The sequence below is a fragment of the Juglans regia genome, chromosome 15 (assembly GCF_001411555.2).
Source record: "Juglans regia cultivar Chandler chromosome 15, Walnut 2.0, whole genome shotgun sequence".
NCBI classification, from domain to species: Eukaryota; Viridiplantae; Streptophyta; class Magnoliopsida; order Fagales; family Juglandaceae; genus Juglans; species Juglans regia.
The window spans coordinates 18,746,924-18,770,483 of record NC_049915.1 but is presented as its reverse complement, the minus strand read 5'-3'; the positions used below and the strand labels follow the sequence as shown (position 1 = coordinate 18,770,483).

The window sequence follows — 23,560 nt, the reverse complement described above, 5'->3', positions numbered from 1 at the left end:
TATAGCTGGAGAATTGCCTAGGGTCCCTCGAGGTTTACTTCGGTTGGATAAACTTGGGTTACCTTCTTTGAGGTGCTGTCAGAATTAAGAATCTGGTTCTATTTGGTTGTTGTGTTGGTTTGGTTAGATTTTATTGTATATGTTTGTTGTGCTAATGGTTTTTTTCCAGGTGAGGAGGTTGTTTATGTAATTTTCTCTAGATATACTAGGTTTTTTTTTAATATCTGGTTTCAAATTTTTATATTGTAACGCCAGGTATTGGTATATAATCACGGTTTTCCTGCGCCATAAGTGAGGGTTTATTAATATAATCGGGACGGGATCACTCGTGGACAGGTGATTCTCGGCTCTTCATCAAAAAAAAAAAAGTACGTAACAACTAATATTTGAACTGTACGTATAAAAATAATACAAGTCTTAAAAACATACATAGCTAAGAGAAATTCCTCTCTTTCTCTCTGGGTTTCTTGGGTGAGAGTGGAGGTGGGTTTCACTGCATTTTTGCAGGATTAAATTTTTTTACCTTTCTGGGTGGGGTTTTTTTGCTAGAAGCATGGAGAGTGATTTGCAAGAGTTGTATAAGCGTCTCTCGTTGACGAAAAATGAAAAGGATGAAGTTGTGGTGGAGGTGGAAAAGTTGGAGGAAGTGAATCTGCGGGGTGGTAAGTGTTTGGTAATGTCTTTGTTTATTGAGAAGCATTTCAATAGGGATGAGTTTAAATCAACGAAGAGGAAGGCATGGCAACTAGTCAAGAGTGTCCGGTTTCACGATCCTAATTCATCTCTGTTGTTGGTTGAATTTGGACGTCTCCAAGATAAGGAGAAGGTGGTGCGTGAAGGCCCTTGGTCTTTTGATAAGCATTTGGTGTTGATGAAGGAGGTGGATGGCAGTCAACAGGCTGAAGCTATTCAAATTTCTGAGACTCAATTTTAGGTCAGGCTCCATGATCTCCCAATCAGGGCAAGAAATACTTATGTGGGAAAGAGGGTTGGTTCAAAAATAGGTAGGGTTGAGGAAGTGGACTTGGATGAGGGAGAGTTGGCTTGGGGAGAGTTTATGCGAGTCCATATTACGTTGGATGTTACGAAACCTCTATTGCGGGGAACCAAATTTGCAATGGGGGAGGATGCTCCAGTTTGGGTTATGTTCTCTTACAAGCATCTTCCAAACGTCTACCAAACTCTAGAAGAGGAAGTGCAGTCGAATTTACCTTGGATGATTTTAGGAGATTTCAATTTAATTAGAAATGATGATGAGTGAAAGGGGGTGCCTCTCGGCCATTGATAGCGGTGGAGGAGTACAATACCTGCATCAATGGGTGTGGATTACTTGAAATTAATTTCCAAAGGAAAATGTTAACTTGGTGTAATGGGCAAGAAGGTGCTACAAGGAGCTGGGCTCGACTGGATCGAGCTTTTTTTAATGTAAAGTTCTTAGACTTGCTTCCGCAAACATTGCTAAGGTACTTGGGGCGCAACACCTCGGACCACTCGCATATGATAGTTTCTTGTGAGCATAATTTTCAGAGGTATGGACCATCTCTTTTTCGATTTCAACAAATGTGGGTGGAGCATAAAGAATTTATTCCATGTATCAAAAAGTGTTGAGAGGAGGAAAGACATGGTAGTGGTTTGGAGAATTTGGCCTTCAAATTGAAGCGCATGAGACATACGTTTAAAACAAGGAATAAGGAAGTTTTTGGCCATGTTGAAGTTCTGGTTCATGATCTAGAGCAGAGGATTGAATTACTTGATTCTCTCCTCCAAGAAGAGTATTTAGAAGCGGTGGAGAAGGACTTACTTGTCTCAAAAATTGAGTTGGAATCATGGAAGAAAAGAGAGGAAACCATGCTTGCGCAAAAGGAAAAAATCAAATGGCTAAATGAAGGAGATAACAACACATGCTTTTTCCATTCGGTATTGAAGAGAAGGCAGCAAAATCAAGTTAGAAAAATGACCAATACGGATGGAAGCTCTCTTGACTCTCCAAAGGCGGTTCATGAAGGTGCATTCAGTTATTTTCAAGAATTTTTGAGTTACAGGTATGAGGTGGAGCTACTGGAGTTGAGGCCAATAATTGATAACGTGATTATGGATGAAGAAAATAAAAATATTACAAAGCACCTAGCAGTAGAAGAAGTTCGACAAGCTCTTTTCTACATTCCCGTGCAGAGTAGTCTGGGACCAAATGGATTTGGTTCGGGCTTTTTTAGAGAATGTTGGGAAATTCTACAACATGATATGATGGATGTCATTACAGAATTTTTTGTAGCAAAACGATTACCAAGGCTCTACACAGCGTCCTATGTGGCCCTTATTTCGAAGGTACATCAATCGACTGGATTCAATAAATTTCGGCCCATAAGTCTACGTGCTGTGATTTATAAAATATGCTCTAAAATTATTGTAGCACGAGTTACACATTTATTGCCGAGAGTGATCTCACATGAATGCCTTCATCCCCAATAGAAGTATATTTGAAAACATTAGCTTGACTCAAGAAATGGCCCATGCAATACATAAAAAGTCAAATGGTGGAAATGTGATGTTGAAAGTGGACATGTCCAAAGCATATGATCGTGTGAACTGGAATTTTTTGTTACATGTTTTGGCATCCTTCAAATTTTCTGAAGAGGTTTGTGAGTTGATCAAGACGTGTATTACGACGTCGTGGTATTCCATTCTCCTGAATGAAATTGTTAAAGGTTTTTTTAAGGGGGAAAGAGGACTTTGACAAGAGGATCCCCTATCGCCATATTTATTTATATTGATGGAGGGGAAGTCTTCACCAAATTATCAAAGAAAAAGTATGAGAGTGGGACAATTGGAGGTTTTTCTCAAGCTAGAGGTACGCCTTTAATTCTCATTTATTATATGCAGATGACATTGTGATATTCACTAACGGAGCAAAGAGGTTGATAAAAGCTCTGGTTTTTTCTTGGAATTGTATGAAAAGTGGTCAGGGCAGAAAGTTAACAAAGAGAAGTCCGCCATCTTTTTTTCAAAGCACTTCACGCCAGCCAGAAGAAGAGAAGTCCTTAAAATCACGGGTTTCGGAGAAAGTTGTTTTCCATTTAAATATTTGGGGATGAATATAGTAAGCAGTAAACTAACCGTAAGGCATCTAGAGGAACTAATAAATAAGATCAATGAAAAAGTGAGTGGCTGGAAAATGAGGCTACTCTCGATAGGCATTTTCCTGAATATACAAAAAAAAGAAGGATCAGAGAGACTGCTAGTCTTGCAGCTCTGATACCATGTTAAAATAAAGAGAGAGAGCATTTTCCTGAAAATTGATAAACTGTATATTTTAGCATACGATTATAGGAGCCATGCATTGTTTATATAGGCACAGGTGTCGTGAGTGCTTGATGAGCAAAAAGCAGAATAGAGAATATTAGTTTATTACAATAGATTTAGTAAAATACAAAAAAGAGATAATTTTGGAATCTTCTTGAGCTGCTGATGTGGATTGTGCAGCTTGGTATTTTTTGGATGTGCAGCTTCTGTTATTAGGTTGATAGAGATGCAATTATTTTGTCTCCGATAATTACTTTTAGAGACGAAATTCAGTTCGTCCCTAAAACTAAAATTTGTTGTAGTGAACCCTTTTGTCCCATGGAGCTTTTACTTGCAAGCCAAATTAATGTTGATCACGTGACATATGGCTTTGTAATTACTATTGGGATTAATGTCCTAATAATCTAATTTGAGTGATATCTCCATATATAATGATGTTTTATTTTGTAGTGTTGTTTTGAAAATTATATGAAAAATGTGCATTCCCATTAATTTAGTTTATAATTTATATTATACAGACGATATAAATGGCTAGAAACGGCACATCAGCATGAATAACAGTTTGACACATTGCATTTGACAGGTCAGCCATGCATGTCTGCGCCACGGACTTAAAACATTAAAGAAATGTAAAATGGAATAAAAAATCACATAAAAGGTAAAAGAATTTAAAAAGAAGAATTAAAAAATAAAAACAAATTAAAAAACTTATACAATAAAATAAAAATTATAAATATAGTAAACAGCTGGATAACTTAGTAGTTATAAAATAATATTTTTGATTAATTAAAAAAGGCAATACATTTTTTAAACTTAAAAATACCAAAATGAAGTTATATACACAGTTCAGTACCATATTAATGATAGTTGAATCAACATATTCTTGGATTATTGCTAGAGAGTTTATCAGTGCTGTACATGTTAGAGCTTTATAATTGGATCAGACGAGATCAAAAATTCCTTAATTAAAAAAAATTACAGTATCGGTCGAAATGATCGAGGACACCATTATCGGTATCCCTATCATTTTCCATATATTAATTAATATAATTTGACATGTTTTAGGCTGCATGGAATGCCCACACAAGAAACTGCATTTATTATCACATATTTTACATGACCTTATTAATTTCAAGCTCATGTACGTAGTAGATCTACTAGATCAGAAATGTTTATATTTTCTTGGCAAGTACTCAGCATAAATACATTATACCTTTCTTGCTTTATGATCTTTCAAGCAGGTATATTAATTAATATTATGCAAGCTGTAGTAGAACTCGGTTTCGGTATTCCCCAAGAGCCCATAAGGGAAAAAAGTCTCTAAATGCCGCGTAGTGTAGTCCACAATACCTAAAAGACATCCCTGTAATTTCCTGCACGTCCATTACAAAACATAATGAAATAAAAAAAGGAACACAGAGTTAAAAACAGTTAATTAAATTAAGCTGAATTAATTTTAAATATATAAACATGAAATAAATATTAATACCTGTTGAGGGAAATCGCCATCTTCAGTTTGCGAATTGATCAATACCCTTACTCCACGATGAATTGGTGTTGGATCTATCTCAGCCTGAATTTTAATAATTAATAAATATTCACAATCTACACAAAATGGTCATGTAAATATTTTTTTTTTTCCAAGAGTAAAAGTCTACTCTGATATAATGTGAAATTACTACTTATTTCAAAAATTTAAACGAATGAAAAGAGATAGATTTAATTATTTGTATTATATTTTTAGCAGATCCAATACTTGATCAAACTCTATTGACATTTATTTAAAAGAAAGAAAAAATCTGAACTTTTTGTGCTGATAATTTCATATACTCGAAGTGGTCTTTATGGTGTACTGATATTGTTCCTTGATCTTTCAAGAAAGAATTTTACTTTTTAATGTAAAACTGATCATCGAGGAGAAAATTATAGGCTTGGTTATAACCTGTCCTGCGTCAATGAGTGTTAACACAGCCCATGCAGTTTGGACAACATGTTCTCGGTTGCCTTCTATATTCGTCCACACCTGTTTCACATTAAATAAACTTGGTTTTACTCTTATCCTTTTTTTTTTTTTTGTGGCTTGATTTGAAACAGGTTGTTCATAAAATCATATATACATACCTTGTTGTTGCATGATAGGTAACTCTCTCCCCATCCACCATTTGGTAACTGCTTTGATATCAAAAAATGACAAGCTTTTCGTAATGCTGCACAATTTTTGTAGTTTCTTCCACAAGCAACCAAACCTGTTACACCAAACCATGTACCATAGGTGTAGCAAATCCCCCAATTTCCATACCTGTTTACTTGCTTAAAGAGTCAGTACTTCATATATATATATAATATATATATATATATACATATAATAGGGTAGTTTTTTTGTTTTGAGTACAAGTATAGAGAAATATAATTTGCGAAAAATGTATGATTAATTACCATGATCCATCAGGTTCTTGTAAGTCTAGAATGTATTGAGCCGACATGGAAATGCTACTGTCTATCTCTGTCCTTCGGTGCTTGGGATGGAGTTTCCTGAAGAGTGCAAGAGCTTGAAGTGCTGACGAAGTGCACTCTACATACCTATAAAGGTGACAATATTTCTGCTGTTAGTTAGCTAGGAAGAAAATACGACAAATTCTGTGGAAATTGCAGTTGGATGAAGTTATCTCATGCATCTTACTCTCCCTCAAAGAGAGAATCCTCAAAGACCTCTGTGGGGTTGTATTTCTGCAAAAAATATATACAAAATTTAAGTTTGTTAGTGCAGATTTAGCACAATGATTTCTTATCCTAGTTTTTTTATGAACACACTTCTGGCGTTTTATCAGAAGGCTTACGTGCATCCATGGGGATGCTCTCTGAGGCTCCCATGCTGAATAACCACCATTTTTCCTCTGTAGTGGCAATTCAAAGAAAGTCGATTACTCATCAGGTGAAGCCTTTTAAAGATGAAAATGAGTAAAAAAAATACAGAAAACGTGAGCTGAGTCTTTACTTGTAGAGAAAGAATGACATTCACGGCATCATAAAACCGTTGATTCTCCATTTTTTCCCCAACAAGGTCGGTGGACATTTGTGATAACAAGAGTGAAACCTGCAGTAGATTAGAATGAATGTGGCATTTTTGTAGGAATGTATTTAGATAGCAATGAGGCATTACCTTCAACCCTTCTGCTGTGACATCAGAGACTTGCCATCCATAGTCTGGCATTGAGAGTGTCCATGATCCTTTGGACATGTGCCTGTGCATAGCTTTGAAGTCCCCTGAAGGGTCATCCTGGACCTGGAAAAAAAAAAAAAAACTATGATCAAGTTAAAAAGATTATATCCATAAAACCATGCTAGCTAGGGATGCTTAGGGGAATATAAAATTTAGGCATATAGTTTGATTATTTTGTTTTAGCCTATAATTGCTTTTTCTTGTACAGTTTTATAATGCAATTGCATATATAAGTGATGGGTTTTAGGTTTGGAATTTTTTTGTGACCCTATGACTTTTTTAAAGTATGATATTCGATTTCTACAGGAGAGTGTTATCAATAAAATTAGGTACCGTCTGCTTTTTGAAAAAAAATGTATATTTTGAAAAATATTCTAACCTGTGAAGCCTTTATAAAATCGTGTGCTTTACACAGAGTTTGGCCGTACTCCTCATTTAGATTACAAGCCAGAATAGCTTGAATAGCAAAAACAGCAACCCACGTTTGACATCCCAAACCCTGCATCACCCCATGTCTGGCATCATTCCTTACATTTCGAGTAGAAGATAAAATCTTCAAAAGGTAATATGCTAAATATAATTTTAGGGTGTGCAAGTCATACACATTCTCTTTGAAAAGTGGGTATCTGTAACATATGAGAAAATAATCATTTTTTTTAAAGAAATTAAGTATGCAAAACTTGCACACCGTAAAACTACAAATAGCATTTCTGATCTTCAAATGAATCAAAAGTTTTGGTTCTTTAGGCTTGAGTGTTGTGTAATGGTTTAAATATTACCTGAATTTTTAAGCCATCTTCTCCAACCCAATAGTAGTCTGGAAGTCTGGCTAAATGAAGCTTGTATGCCTCCGAATTTGGATCTTCAACCCAACGGGCCATCAAACACATCACCTTTCAAAAGAAAGTATTTAACTTTACAAAGTAATTTATATAGTTCTCTGATAACACATGCATAAAATTTTTTGGTCTAGAAAATGTCTTTTCGTATTGATTGAATTGATGAAGTGTACGCGAGATTAATATATATTTACCTTTTCAACGCATCCAATGCATAGATATCTGCTGGCCTCGTCCTCAAAACGAACATGACCAATGGCAGCTTTTAGTGCCTTCTCTCTGAACATTGAAAAGGGCCAACGCTTCAGAAGAGGTTCGGTTACATGGTGAAGAAAACCCCAAGCCAAATCTTGTATCAGAGGATGTGGATCGTACAGATCCTCCTATATTATGATCGATAGCACTTTGAATGAGTTTTTATAGTTCTCATACAATTAAAAGATATATAGTTTTATTGATAGATAACTCCTCAATTATGGCGGAAGAAACCCTTCGCTTGTTGAAACAGAGACTTTTGAGAGTCGTCAAATTTGACACTCCGTACTAACCTTCGCAACTGTGTTCCTGGCTTTATTCCAGTTAACTAGGTTGTAAGGCTCGTTGTATAACTCTTTTCTTAGCGAATAAACTAACTCAGTGATTGGGCCGACAAACCTCCTTCCATATAAGTAAGACATGGGCATGTAAGCTATGCGAGCATAGCATAGCATTTTGCCTGCATTTTTCATACAATTAAGGTGCAAGTTTTTTTAAAACGAAGAAAGAGTGAAAGCAAATAAGGCTGACCTCATTTATTTTAACATATGAGATGAATTGAGATAAAAATTGAAAGTTGAATAAAATAATATTGTTAAAATATATATATTTTTAATATTATTTTTATTTAAGAATTTAAAAAAGTTGAATTGTATATTTTATTTTGTATAGAAATATGAGAAAATTGTAATTATTAGATTAGATAAGATGAGATGAGTTGAGAAATTTTCTGAAAACAATCTAGAGTCACAAAAATTAACCTGGATTAAGGGGGATGAAATTAGGAAGAAGCCAGAACTCCGGGGGTAATGGATTACATCCCGACCACTCATATGCTCCCAGTACCTATATATACATGAGAGGAGGCATTTGAGGTTTCACTTGACAGAAAAAAAACAATTAATAAGCTTGCTTCCGGAAGATTCAAATTGGAAGTATGCACATGTCATCGTTACAAATGTAATTTCGGAAATACAAATGAAATTAAGATGTTATTCATCATCCGTTTAACCAACATCCTCTCAATTAGGGGTGTAAAAAAAATAAACAAACCGGTTAATTAAACCGAATCGGACCGGATCAAAACGATTTCTAACTAATCTGGTGTGGTACCGATTCTTAAGAGCCAAAACTAGTTCTAAATTGGTGCGGTATCGATTTTCATATTTTGAAAATCGGTTTAAACCGATCCGAACCAATATATATATATATATATATTTAATTTTTTATATTATACGCTAAATTACTAATTAATATTACATGAAATTAATTCTAATCTTATTATTCAAGTCTATTAATTTTATAACATAAAATTAATATAACATATGATGTAAGTTAGACGCTACCAATAATAGTATAATTAGACACTAATTATACTATTTTAATTTTATTATTCAAGTTTATTAATCTCACTAGCTAATAAATTAGACACTACTGATACTATACTAATATAATTGAACATTAATGAATTTGAAATTGTTAATAATAAATAGGAAATTCAAAAAATTAAGTTTAGTATTGAAAATTTATAATATTAAACTTAGACAGTGCACATGTGTAAACAGTAAATTGAAAAATCGAAACGAACCTGACCAAAAATGGAAAAATCTAAAGTTTTGGTTTCAGTGATGAATTGGTCCTTATTGGTTCTTAAATTTTCAAAATCAGTATATACTGATTCGGTTTCAAATATTTTCCAAAATCGGACCGAACCGGATTAGTTATACCCCTACTCTCAACATTCTTGGATCTGACATTAGGTTTCGTTTGGATAGTTAGATACGATGAGATAAGATGATAAATCTGTAAATAATAGGGAGATAAATTGTGAATAATATTGAAATCACTTGATTTAAGATTTTTATTGGGTTTTGGAAAATGAAAGAGAAAAAGTTGAATAAAAATATTATAAAGTTTAAATACTATTAGAATATAAATTTTTGTTTTGGAGTTTGAAAAAGTTGAATTATTTTTTGTGTTTTATATGTATATTTGAGAAAGTTATAATGATTAGATGACAAAGTATAAGAGAGAAATTGAAAAGTATTTGTGTTTGAGTAGGGTTTGTATATTCAGATGAGATCAACTGGCTCTCCAAACAAGGCCTAAATGATTGGTAGACAGGTGAAGCATTAAAAATGATTTTCAATCATTTAACGTCTCATCATAAGATAGTGAGAGGATGATGAATAAAATGATTATGAATAACATTACTTTTTTTCACAGCCCAAGCTTGTTGTACTAATACTTCAATTTGGACTCCAAATATTTTTCACTTGAGAAGTGTTATAGACACAAAAGAATTACACAAAAATAAATTTATAAACTGATGTGGTTTCATACGATCTGTTGGATCTATTTTACGATAAAAGTAACTTTACAATTTGACGTACTACTTCAAGTCGTATCACTTTCGTGGGTTTGGATTTTTTGTTATTCTTTTGTGGCTGAAGTATTTCTTTTTTCACTAATCCTTTTTTTTTGTTTTATTAATCAGTTCAATAATTTTTTTGCTTACCATATATATATGTACGTTATCATGAAATCGCCATAACTAAAATGACATACTTTCTTAGTACTTTTAATGTTGAAATATATATACGAGATCCGGGCTTAAAATTTAATGTGTCATCCTGGCCTTTTAATAGATCAATATTCTGATTATTGCTACCTAAATTCCCGAAAACTAATCAAGATTTCTTAGTTACGTATAAAATATCTAATTTAGTAAATAGAATTATAGGAACTCCAAACAACTGTTCTTACCGAGATCCAAAACTTTCCCCATGATGGCAGCCCCACTAAACCACCATGGTCAAGTATCCATTTTCGGCCTCTAGCCATGGCCCTATCTTCACCATCTTCAGGCCCCTCTCCAAGTATCCTCAAGGCAATATAGTTCAAACCTGACCCAAACATTGTGCTGTGACCCGCCATATGGAAACCCCATCCTCCATCTTCATTCTGTCCAACAAACATACAAATAAATATGGATATTTTCTTTCTCAGAATAAATTTCCTATGCCTTTTTGGTTGCCAGAATAAAAGTAAAGTTGAACAAAAACCTGAAGATTATACAAGTATCGAATAATTTCGGTCCGGTGATTTAACGATAAAATACGACTGAGATCTCCAGTAATGTACAACGCCATTACCTGCATGCATATGGTAAAAGCTTGAAATTAAATTAAGAAATGTTTATGTGTATGCGAATTATATATATATATATATATATTAATTATCCTTAGTGAAATTTGGGATCAGAATTAATGGAATTAAAAAGAAAACAAAGATAAAATTAACCAACCTTGTATTAAAACAATGCATGCATGGTTTGAGAAGTACGTACGTACCAAGGGTGGAACGTAGAACAAGGGTCCAATGAATTCAGCAGGCCAGTGGCCATCATGTGCTTGAAGGGATGAAAGGGAGCTTAGTGCATTTCTAAGTGAAGCTGTCACTGTTGCATCCGTTATTTCTTCATTTTCTTGCAATTTCACTGGTGGTGGAATTGGCACACTTCGATTCTCCTTTCTAAGCTGTGTGTTCATGTTAAAATTAAGTCATCACAATTAAAAAATTTATAATAATTAGATAAGATGAGATGATTTGTATAACCAGACGAAGTCTAAAGGTATCTAATGGTTGCTGCATGGTTGGCTCAATATAATTCCATAGATATAAAATGTCCCATATTATGGTATTCTAGAGATCTAGTAGAGACTACATGAGAGCGATTAAAGGGAAAGAGATGAGAAACCTGCATCCTCATCAAAAGATCAGAACTTTGTTTCTTCTTAAACCGATTTTTCTTGTACTCTTCACGAACCCTTTCAATTTCAGCACGTTCTTCGAGAGTGCCAGCATCAGGGTCGAATTCCCAGTGTTCCCGCCCAATGAAGTTGTTTGTTGTGAACAGCCCTGGACCTCCTTCCGCTATCTTCAGCTTCCACATCCTCAATCTGCCACAAACACACATACACATTAATTAAAAAAGAAAAAAAAAAGACCCATCAAGTTGGTAATTATTTTGCTAAATAAATGCATACATGGGAGTACCTCGGGATATATTGTGTTTCGTACCTCGATGAGATGAGTATCAAGAGCTTGGGCAGGGTGGTATTTGTAGTGTGGGTGGTATATATATTTAATATATAGGTAATTAATGTGTAGGCAGGCCGGTTGTTACGGGTATTAATTAATGTGTAGGCAGGGTACTGGTTGTTACGGCGATTGCTTGTCTTGATAAACACGTATGAATCTTAAATATTACCCATGTATTGAATATTAATGTACAACAGGATTCTTTTAATTTCTGAAAGTATCCTTTCAAATTAATTATAAGACATATTTTCAATTAAAAATTGCAAAAAATGGCAAAGAAATTTATAACTCTATGTTTAATCTCCATCCCGCCGCTTTAATAAGGGTACGTAAGAAGTCTTATAAAGTTAGAAATGATATTTTTAAATTTATCCACTTTGTTTTAAAGGAAGTATATGGAAATTGTACATTCCAAGATTGTATATCACATAACCCGGCTAAATTTGATTTCGGTCATGTTTGGCACCCAAGATGTTCCAATTTTTTTTTAAAACTTCATTCCCAATATTTAACATTACTCATCAAATACAAAAAAGTTTTCTATTCCAGATTCTTAGATTTTTATTTAATCATTACCTAATTATTACTCAAATACAAAAAATCAATACAAATTTTATAAGTGAAAAAAATAATTATAAAAAATTATATTCAAATAATTTTTTAAAATTTAGCTATAAACTTTCACAAATCCAAAACAACACATTGTAAAAAATACTTTGATTTAAACTTTTCTCTCTCATTTCCTAAAACTTTTTTTTTTTTTGGCAAATAAGGCATTTACAGATAAACTATCGGTTACAACATACAAGTTTGAGGTGAGAATCTCCTATAGTCTTCCTAAAACCAATAGATTATAACACAGGAAAAAATTAAAGGTGGGTTTCGGAGCCAACTAAATGGCTCTCACCCAATTCCCACAAGGGAAGACCGCTTGGTGACGGTTTTAAAATAGTCTGCTGAATAGACTATAAAGCTGTAGCTAGAAGCAGCAGTAAAAGGATGTGTGCTGCAACATGATGGTCTGGATTGGCTGGAATGAACTTCATTCACCTTCACTCGATCTTTGGTTAGGGAAAGCGAGAATATAGGAAAGCAACCATAAACTAAGCCGAATCGCCGATGAGGGGCCACCATTGTCTGTGGGGCCGCGTGCAGTACACGTGCCACACCTGGAGAGAAGTGGGATATCGGGTTCCAAAGACTTGATACCGCTGATCCCGTGTCTGCTGCGCATGGCGGCTGAAAACATTCCCAGGCATGAAGGCGAGTGAATCTTATGCACGGCAAAAGCCGCGCATGAGGCTTACGAGCCGCTCTTGAAGATCGGCGCCTAGGGAGACTGGTGGTGTGGCACGTGTCGACATTTGCTCGTCGGAAAGCAACAGATCGACTAGTTTTGTTGGTAACAAGTAAAAGCTAACAAGACAAAAAGCTGACCGGTAAAAGCCCAGATAGAAGCTGAGGCTGGTGAGGGAGGGTGGTGGGTGGAGGCAAAGCTCCGACCCCCCTCCCCCCAGTGAACGGATTTCCTAGAACTTAATTTCAAACAAATTCTCATATATTTCCAAAAACTTTAATTTTGGATTCAAACTCTAGCTAGTATGAACATTCTTTGCCATTAATTCTTCTGTTCACGAGTTAATGATTTATGCCTATGAATTAATGAATGAAACTTAGTCAAAACTAGCTGGCTATTTCTATTTCTTTAGCCAAACTTTGAATAAATTTATTTTAAAAAATGTATTTTTTAGTCAAAATAGCATTCGTACAGCTATTTTGAAAAATAAGTTTAAAGTTTGTTAAAGTACTTTGTCAAATTAGAGAAGCCTACTCTAGCAAAGTTAAACTTACCCTAGCTATTATTTTTTTTGTTGCTGGCAAAAGAATTAAAAAAAAAAATTCACTTATTTTCATACCTTAAAGAAAAATAAACTTACCCTTGAACTTACATGTTTGGCAGCTAATTAAGGTGTTTCAAAACATGGTACCAAAATGACAAATTACTTGTTTTTCTTTGCTTCTTTTAATCTTTTGTTTTTTCTTGATCTACAAATTCAAATCACAAGTTAGTAATATGAATCAATGATTGAATATAATAAGATATTTTAAAGTTTTTTTTTTCTATTTTTTTATCAGTTTTTTAATTATTGGTACATTTTATGACCATTTGAATGGATTTTATTATTCTTTTTAGGAACAGACAAATTTCTCAAATATACCAATGGTACTAAATAACAGGTACGAAAAGATCAATTTTAAAAAAATTACCATTGTAAACAAAAACTAAGTATTTTAAAATATGACAGTTGGTAATAAATGAACTTTTAAAAGTCGGACGTTTGAAAAAACAAAGACCCATTTCGATTTGGAAAATGTTTCATTTCATTTGATCTAATCATTACAATGTTTTCAAATTTTTTTATAAAGTATATAAACAATTAATCTTTTTCAAATCTCAATTCAATTTTTTCAAATCTTAAAATAATAATAATATTAAAAAATAATATTCTAACATTATTTTTTTTAACTTTTATCTTTTATCTAAAACCATCTTATATTATCCCATCATGAATCCAAACCAGCCGATTGTTAAAAGAAAGGAAAAAAATGGTGTATAAATATGGTGTTTTAAAAATGTGGGATTTTTATTTTTTGATAGAAAATCAATTTCATTGAAGATAAAACAAAGATTACAAACATTTATCAAGCCATAGAGCTTGAGAAAGAAAGTCTGGAATACAATCTTCCCACATCTCAACATTCTGAACATTCCAAGCATGTCTTGCAAGACAATGTGTTGCTAAGTCAAACATATCTAGTTGCTGCAAAGAATCAACAAGCAACAATTCAATGGCTTCTGGATTTTCCACTTCATTCTCAGCCATACTTGCTGCCACTAGCACTTCACCCTTATCATCCCTTAGAATCACCCCAATTCCAGCCTTCCTGAGGTCACAGAAGAGAGCCCCCATCCGTATTAAGTTTCAAGCACTCAGATGGAGGTGGAGACCATTTAAGATGCTTTTGCATTTGTGTATGAGACTGCCCCTTAACAGATTTGAAGCTTTTCAACAAGCCTAAAGCATGTTTAGACACCTGTTTAATGGATAATACCACATTTTCAAAAACCATTTTGTTCCTTCGGTACCAGAAACCCGAAGGCAAAGAGCAAAAGATAGTCAAACTATGATGATCCTTTAGTTGACAACGCTGTGAGACGAACTCAAAAAACTTAGCATTATGATTCATAGCCAATCTAGGGACATGTTTCTTTCAAGCCTCTTTAAGCATATGACAATTGAAAACTACATGATTTAAGTCCTCGACTGGATCTTCACAGAAACTGCACTTGCCATCAATTACTACCTGTTTCTTCAAAATATTTTCCTTAGTTGGAAGGCCATCTCTACATACTCTCCAAGCGAAGATTTTAATCTTACTTGGCAAAGATAATTTCCACAAAGCCTTCCAAACTGCATGTTGTCGATCCACCTTTGAAGTCTCTACTGCAACAGCCTTTAATTGATTTGAAATAAACTTATAGCAACTTCTAACAGTAAACTTGCCATTCCTTTCGTGATCCCAAATCCACTAATCAATTACATTTTATGGCCCTAGCAGCAACTTTCTTATTTCTATAACCAAATTTGGATTGAAGAGAGATCTAGGAGGGAAGCAAAATGACGAGACTGGAAGGAAAATAGGGCCGCACACAAACCAAGGTGTCATTTGACGATACGAGTAGGTGGCCTCGGGAAGACCAAAAGGCACATGAAGGCTGTGTAGGCGTGAGGTGTCACGTCGGACATGTGAAGAGCATGGGCCAATGAAAATCCTAGGGCGTGGGTAGATGCGCTCTGCCCAGTTCAATTGTCAGAAGACATAGAGGCACTGAAAACCGAGGTGACGCCAACATTGAATGAATTGGGTTGGTGGCCTCGGGAAGTCCAAACGACAGTGGACAACATAGAAAAACGGGCTTCATGTTGGACATGTGAAGGGCACGAGCTAATGAAAAGCCCAGGGCGTGGGCAGATACGCTTGAAAATCGAGGCGATGCCAGCATTGAATGACCTAGGATGGTGGCCTCGAGAAGTCCAAACGGCATAAGACAACACGGACGAATAGGAATACGTCAGGTGCGTGACATGAATGGGCCAAGGGAGATGCCTTCCTATTCCAGCGGTCAAGGGTTGGAAAGACAACAAAAGCCTATGTTTCCTCGTGCACTAATTATGATGAAAAGAATGGATGTTTAAAAATTCCCACCACACATATGTGTTAGGACTTCACGGGGTACTATGAAGGGAGTAATCCCTAGTGGTAGGGCTCGGGATAAGGCCTGGGCCCTAGGCCCATGGATAAGGCTTGGGCTGAGTTGGGTCAGCCCGGGAGGCCCAAGAGAAAGATCACTGTGCTGGGTACACTAGTGAAAGGATGGGAGGTAAGGCAGGACAGCGTGACACCATGTCCCTGAGCCTGCTATCTGAATGGCGTAGGAGGACAAACGTGCATGACTAAGATGATGACACATTTAATAGAACGAGACTGGGCACACCATGGCAAGAGCCACGCATTTAATGCGTCCCGAGAGTTGTCATGCTACAGCATGCCCCCTAGATGTCAGCGGCAATGGTCAGGGCTGGCAGGTTTGCAGGAAAGTAGGAAGCTAGTAGGGACATCCGATCCCAGTACAGAGCTACATACATCTACCACCATTTCATGTTTCACCTTGGATAAGTATAAATACCCCATCTCTCAGCCGAGAAGGGGTTACTCACTCTCTTGAATACTTCAACTCTCACTATCATTGAGCAATTATTCCTCTTCATCTCCAACACTGAAACTAACTTGAGCATCGGAGGTACCACGGCCCGTGAGCCTTCCATTCTCCATCTTAGCAGGAATGGAACCCGAGCCCAACAGTGTGGAGTTGCCTAGGCAGCGAAACACAACATACTTCCCCTCCCCTTCCCTTTTTCTCTCTCTATTTTTTTTTCAATATCATTTACTCAGTCTCCTTGCATTCTATGTTGATTATGTAAGTGCTTACTATTGATTCCATATATAATTGCATCCTATCTTCGAAGATGATTGGATTTAAGGGAGGTGGGGTTGATCACCATCTTGTGGAGATAGAAGATCTAGATTGGATTGAGGATGGGTACGTACTAGAGAATAGGTAATGTTAGATACTAGGGGTGATTAACGGTCCGGTTGGACCGAACGGACCGACCGAACCGGACCGGACCGAGACTTAGACCGGTCCGGTCCGGTCCATATTTTAGAGGACCGAAATCATTTAGTCCGGTCCACGGTCCACAGTTTTTTCGGACCGGACCGGACCGAATGAAAAATAAAAAAAAAAAATATTTTTTTATATATTTTATATATAATAATTGTACAATTAACAATATAAATTTTTAAATATATTATTAATACTTGTTAATATTCTATAAATTAACAATATTTTATATATATCTTCATTTAACCTATCACTATTAACAATATAAAATTTTAAATATACTATTAACACTTGTTAATATTCTATGAATTAATAAATATATAATATCAATTAGTTAATTATATAGTAATTATATAAATTAATAATATAATTTTCATCTAATTTATTATCATTGACCATATAAAATATTTTTTTATTGAGTTTGTTACATAATCCACATTAATAAGTCACTTAATTTAATTTAGTATTTTAAATAAATTTTTTTATTAATTATTTTAAAAAAAAAAAAAGAGGGCGGACCGACTGGACCGGACCGGACCATCGGTCCGGTCCGGTCCCTTTGGGTGTTCGGTCCGGTCTGGTCCGGAAAAATAATGGACCGAAAATTTTCGGTCCATCGCCGGACCGGACCGGACCGGACCGGCCCGTTTGCAGCCCTATTAGATACAGTCTAATTGGAGTGTGCAATTCCTACATATTACTTGAATTAGGAAAAAAAGTGGTGTCTCACTATTAAAAAAATAATTTTTTCATCTAAGTCTGAGATTTACTTGCTTTTTTTAAAAAAAATAATGCGAAAGAGTTACACACCATAGGACAGTAAATATTATTATTATTATTATTTTTATCATAATATTTTCTTACTCAAATGAGTGACATTTGACAAGTGAGTTAATATATAAAGAAGCAGTATAAAGCAGATCATAATATATTTTTGTGGGTAAGAATTGACTAAATAGCTAAATGATCTGGCTTAATCGATTAATTTAGCAATTCTACACCACCAGCACCTTAATTAAAATATGATTTCGACGACACATCATATATAATATACTGTTCTGAAAACAGAAAAATAATACTTGATGGCAAACTATATGTGGTATGTAATTATAAAGAAAAGATCAAGCATGTGACACACGCTAAAAAAATATAATAAAAACTATGAAAGACAACTTGCCCATATTGTGAGACACTACAACACAATTGAGTTTTTGTGACGGTTTTGAATTTGTGATAGTCCTGAAACAGTCGCAAAAAATCATTTTCTGGGACAATTGGTCACTAAAGGTAAACGAGAAATTAATTTACGTTTGATTGATAATATTGTTTCTTTCGAACGTAAGCAAGACAATGTCGTTTTGGATTGATTACATTGGAATGTATAAAATGTTACGTTTGTTTGAACAGTTGATGTACGTTCGAATGTTAAGCCCACATACGTGCAAATGTGCTAGTAATTCGTTTAAACGTTTGAATGATAGTCATTAACATTCAAACATGAATTGTTTTAAAATGAAAAATCAAATTTCAAATTAAAAAAGATTGAGAATTCAAATATAAAAATGCTATATATATTAAATAATATTGTTCATTACATAAAGTATAGAATAAAATATAAATATAAAATATAATAAAAATTCAAAACACTCAGAACATGTTGTTTACAAATGTATGAAACTCCTCAGTCAATGTGTTGATATTTTCATTTAGGATATATAAACGATGGTCAACTTAGGTGACACTCTGCTGTACATATACGATCAATCGGTCGATGTGCATGGTAATATCTAAAACCATCTTTTCAACCCAAGCATGTTGTGCATCGAGCCAAGTAGGGCCCGCATCCCTTGCAGATGTACTCATCTGCTGCTAACTAGTACTCCCACTATGGGGAGCAACACTGGGCCTAGACTAGGTTGGAGGAACAAGATCTGGGATAAGCTGAGGCTCACACTGAGCACACCCTCTTCCTTGTTCAATGCTCTGACGGTGTGAAGTCATGCAGAGGGGGCTCATCTGCTCAATCAACCACTCCTTCGCCTGGGGTGGCACTCTTCGGTCCAGTAATAACCCAGTAATGATCACTCCATATGAGAGGTTGTCAATGAAGATGATGATCGCTTCGTAACGGATCATCTCAAAAAGCTACAGTGGCAAGTCAATGGGCTCTATGTATGCCACTCGTATGAGGAACTATGTGCAAGTCTGACTGAATGTGGCCTTATGTGCCACAGTTTCTACTTTTGTTTCAACTATAAGATGCAACATGCAGAAGAATGGTAGCAACAACGTTAAGGAGAATCTGTTCTTCTTATCGAATGATGTGCGGTCTCTCCCAATGAGGATGTAGAAATCCTCATCGCAATCGTCATCCTCAGGTTGATCAGTACCCTTGCCCTCCAACCGATCTACATCTTTGGCCATAGACTTGATTGGGCCAGTAGATGATGTTGATGTGCCTACTTATCCTAAGCATTTGCTGTAGTCGATTTCTCAGATACGCCACAAATCCCGAGTAGCTCGACCATGACATTGGTCGAAACCTACAACTGAACATAGCGTACAGTCACAATGTGAAAGATGCATCCTGAGGCATGAAGCACATCTACTCTCGAACCATGGAGGGGTATATCCTCCCCCTCAGTATGCAAATATTGGTCAAGCCTCTATTATCAAAGACGTTTATGAGGTTCGTCTGCTCCCACGTAAGCTCGTCAAACTCATTGATAAATACTTCAGCCATAACAGTTTGATAGCCTATTCTAGAAGTGTCCTGGTCGATTTCTTCCCTCTCCTGCTTACTAGTTGTCAAAAGATGAGCCATATCATCAAAGAAAAAAGAACACATGTATACATGTATATATGACAAATTAAAACTGTTATTGAAACAGTTCGAATGTACAATTTAACGTTTAAACGTAAAATGATAACATTCGAATGTGTAAATTATAACATGCGAATGTTACATTGCAAAAGACCTACTCAACCTTACATTCGAACATATCATTACCATACGTTCGAAAGTGAGAATGCATTTGAATGTAATTGATGAGACATTCCAACAAAACTGAGTCTACGTTCAAACGTTGTAACTAAAATAAGTCAAAATGTCTTACATTCGAACGTAAAGGTTGGAAATACATTCGAACGTGAGGGTGAACTTGAATGTATTTATTAAGACATTCGAACATATTTAAGTCTACGTTCAAATGTTTTGACTAACAGAAACCAAAAGGTCTTACATTTGAACGTTGATTCATACAGTACAAACAGTTTTGAATCTATCGAGTTCGAACAATACAAATTCGGTTCGAACGGTTTTGAACTATTCCCGACAAAATAAATTACTTCACCGCCAAGATTTGTCTGTTCGAACATATTTTTTTGCCGCTCGAATAGTTGTAAATTTTTGAGATGATCTAATTCGTTACGAAAGATCTAGTTCGAACAGATATTTAGCCGTTCGAAAGGATTTATAAAGTCATCCATATTTTGAGACTGTTAAAATAAAGAGAGAGAGCATTTTCTTGAATATTCATAAACTGTATATTTTAGCATACGATTACTTACTAGTTATAAAATAAGATTTTTGATTAATTAAAAAAGGCAATAAATTTTGTAAAATTAAAAATACCAAAATGAAGTTATATACACAGATCAGTACCATCTTAATGATAGTTGAATCGACATATTCTTGGATTATTGCTAGAGAGTTTATCAGTGCTGTACATGTTAGAGCTTTATAATTGGATTAGACGAGATCGAAAGCTCCTTAATTTAAAAAAATTACAGTATCGGTCGAAATGATCGAGGACACCATTATCGGTCTCCCTATCATTTTCCTTATATTAATTAATATAATTTGACATGTTTTAAGATGCATGGGACATGTTTCCAGCTCATGTACGTAGTATACTAGATCAGAAATGTTTATATTTTCTTGGCAAGTACTCAGCATAAATACATTATACCTTTCTTGCTTTATGATTTTTCAATTAAGCAGGTATATTAAGTAATATTATGCAAGTAGTACAACTCGGTTTCGGTATTCCCCAAGAGCCCATAAGGGAAAAAAGTCTCTAAATGCTGCGTAGAGTTGTCCACAATACCTAAAAAACATCCCTGTAATTTCCTGCACGTCCATTACAAAACATAATGAAATAAAAAAAGGAACACAGAGTTAAAAACAGTTAATTAAATTAAGCTGAATTAATTTTAAATATATAAACATGAAATAAATATTAATACCTGTTGAGGGAAATCACCATCTTCAGTTTGCGGATTGATCAATACCCTTACTCCACGATGAATTGGTGTTGGATCTATCTAAGCCTGAATTTCAATAATTAATAAATATTCACAATCTACACCAAATGGTCATGTAAATATTTTTTTTTCCAAGAGTAGAAGTCTGCTCTGATATAATGTGAAATCACTATTTATTTTTAAAATTTAAGCTAATGGGAAGAGATAGATTTAATTATTTGTATTATATTTTTAGCAGATCCAATACTTCAAACTCTACAGACATTTATTTTAGAGAAAGAAAAAATCTGAATTTTTTGTGCTGATAATTTCATATACTCGAAGTGGTCTTTATGGTGCACTAATATTGTTCCTTGATCTTTCAAGAAAGAATTTTACTTTTTAATGTAAAACTGATCATCGGGGAGAAAATTATAGGCTTGGTTATAACCTGTCCTGCGTCAATGAGTGTTAACACAGCCCATGCAGTTTGGACAACATGTTCTCGGTTGCCTTCTATATTCGTCCACACCTGTTTCACATTAAATAAACTTGGTTTTACTCTTATCCTTTTTTTTTTTTTTGTGGCTTGATTTGAAACAGGTTGTTCATAAAATCATATATACATACCTTGTTGTTGCATGATAGGTAACTCTCTCCCCATCCACCATTTGGTAACTGCTTTGATATAAGAAAATCACAAGCTTTTCGTGATGCTGCACAATTTTTGTAGTTTGAGATTTGAAAAAATTAAATTATTTATTTTATTTTGTATGAGAATATAAAAAAATTATAATGATAAGAAGAAATGAAATAAATTGAGAAGTTCTTGAAAATAAATGAGAGTCACAAAAATTAACCTGGATTAAAGAGGATGAAATCAGGAAGAAGCCAGAACTCTGGGGGTAATGGATTACATCCCGACCACTCATATGCTCCTAGTACCTATATATACATGAGAGCAGCCATTTGAGGTTTCGCTTGACAGAAAAAAAAAACAATTAATAAGCTAGCTTCCGGTAGATTCAAGGTGGAAATATGCACATGTCGTCGTTACAGATGTAATTTTGGAAATACAAATGAAATTAAGATATTATCATAATCATTTAAAGTACAACATGCAACTTTACTTTTTTTTTTTTTTTTCAATTGCATGAAAAATGTTATTCATCATCCGTTTAACCAACATCCTCTCAACTAGGGGTGTAAACAAATAAACAAACCAGTTAATTAAACCGAATCGGATTGGATCGAAACGATTTCTAACTAGTCTGGTGTGGTACCGATTCTTAAGAGCCGAAACTAGTTCTAAATTAGTGCGGTATCGATTTTCATATTTTGAAAATCGGTTTAAACCGATCCGAACCAATATATATATATATTTAATTTTTTATATTATACGCTAAATTACTAATTAATATTACATGAAATTAATTCTAATCTTATTATTCAAGTCTATTAATCTTATAATATAAAATTAATATAACATATGATGTAAGTTAGACGCTACCAATAATAGTATAATTAGACACTAATTATACTATTTTAATTTTATTATTCAAGTTTATTAATCTCACTAGCTAATAAATTAGACACTACTGATACTATACTAATATAATTGAACATTAATGAATTTGAAATTGTTAATAATAAATAGGAAATTCAAAAAATTAAGTTTAGTATTGAAAATTTATAATATTAAACTTAGACATGAATGCTACACGTGTAAACAGTAAACCGAAAAATCGAAACGAACCTGACCAAAAATAGAAAAATCTAAAGTTTTGGTTTCAGTGATGAATTGGTCCTTATTGGTTCTTAAATTTTCAAAATCAGTATACACTGATTCGGTTTCAAATATTTTCCAAAATCGGACCGAACCAGATTAGTTATACCCCTACTCTCAACATTCTTGGATCTGACATTAGGTTTCGTTTGGATAGTTTGATCCGATGAGATAAGATGATAAATCTGTAAATAATAGGGAGATGATTTGTAAATAATATTGAAATCACTTGACTTAAGATTTTTATTGGGTTTTGGAAAATGAAAGAAAAAAAGTTGAATAAAAATATTATAAAGTTCAAATACTGTTAGAATATAAATTTTTGTTTTGGGGTTTGAAAAAGTTGAATTATTTTTTGTGTTTTATATGTATATTTGAGAAAATTGTAATGATTAGATGACAAATTATGATAGAGAAATTGAAAAGTATTTGTGTTTGAGTAGGATTTGTATATTGAGATGAGATCAACTGGCTCTCCAAACAGGGCCTAAATGATTGGTACACAGGTGAAGCATTAAAAATGATTTTCAATCATTTAACGTCTCATCATAAGATTGTGAGAGGAT

At 34.4% G+C, this 23,560-nt stretch overlaps 2 protein-coding genes and 1 pseudogene across 3 annotated transcripts; 1 reads left to right on the top strand and 2 right to left on the bottom strand.

Annotated features, from left to right (window-relative positions):
* The first annotated feature begins 1,662 nt into the window (after positions 1-1,662).
* LOC118344702 lies at positions 1,663-2,440 on the top strand. The gene is made up of 2 exons (XM_035685822.1): positions 1,663-2,325; positions 2,411-2,440. The coding sequence occupies exons 1-2, from the start codon at positions 1,663-1,665 to the stop codon at positions 2,438-2,440; spliced, it is 693 nt and encodes a 230-aa protein (XP_035541715.1).
* Positions 2,441-4,552: 2,112 nt separating this feature from the next.
* On the bottom strand, positions 4,553-11,575 carry LOC118343685 (lupeol synthase-like). Of its 2 annotated transcripts, XM_035685691.1 has the most exons (18): positions 11,375-11,575; positions 10,968-11,153; positions 10,680-10,769; positions 10,381-10,578; positions 8,376-8,460; positions 7,908-8,074; positions 7,554-7,742; positions 7,300-7,413; positions 6,900-7,019; positions 6,461-6,583; positions 6,296-6,394; positions 6,138-6,194; positions 5,981-6,027; positions 5,737-5,880; positions 5,422-5,599; positions 5,243-5,323; positions 4,790-4,873; positions 4,553-4,673 (listed from the first exon to the last, which is right to left on the bottom strand). In XM_035685691.1, exons 1-18 carry the CDS (start codon positions 11,567-11,569, stop codon positions 4,557-4,559), a joined length of 2,274 nt encoding a protein of 757 aa, XP_035541584.1. In that variant the 5' UTR covers positions 11,570-11,575; the 3' UTR covers positions 4,553-4,556. The 2 variants fall into 2 exon arrangements, with proteins under 2 accessions (XP_035541584.1, XP_035541585.1); XM_035685692.1 differs by lacking the exon at positions 6,900-7,019.
* Positions 11,576-20,981: 9,406 nt separating this feature from the next.
* The window catches only part of LOC108993077, a 7,477-nt pseudogene continuing 4,898 nt past the window's right edge, over positions 20,982-23,560 (bottom strand).

Bases quoted from the DNA above. Each gene is read 5' to 3' on its own strand.
- LOC118343685 (XM_035685691.1), bottom strand. From the start codon at position 11,569: ATGTGGAAGCTGAAGATAGCGGAAGGAGGTCCAGGGCTGTTCACAACA. The intron at 5,881-5,980 runs GTAAGATGCATG...TCACCTTTATAG, and splicing joins GATTCTCTCTTTGAGGGAGA to GTATGTAGAGTGCACTTCGT. The intron at 5,324-5,421 runs GTATGTATATAT...AATGTGAAACAG, and splicing joins ACCTATCATGCAACAACAAG to GTGTGGACGAATATAGAAGG.
- LOC118344702 (XM_035685822.1), top strand. From the start codon at position 1,663: ATGAGACATACGTTTAAAACAAGGAATAAGGAAGTTTTTGGCCATGTT. The intron at 2,326-2,410 runs GTACATCAATCG...AAATTATTGTAG, and splicing joins ATGTGGCCCTTATTTCGAAG to CACGAGTTACACATTTATTG.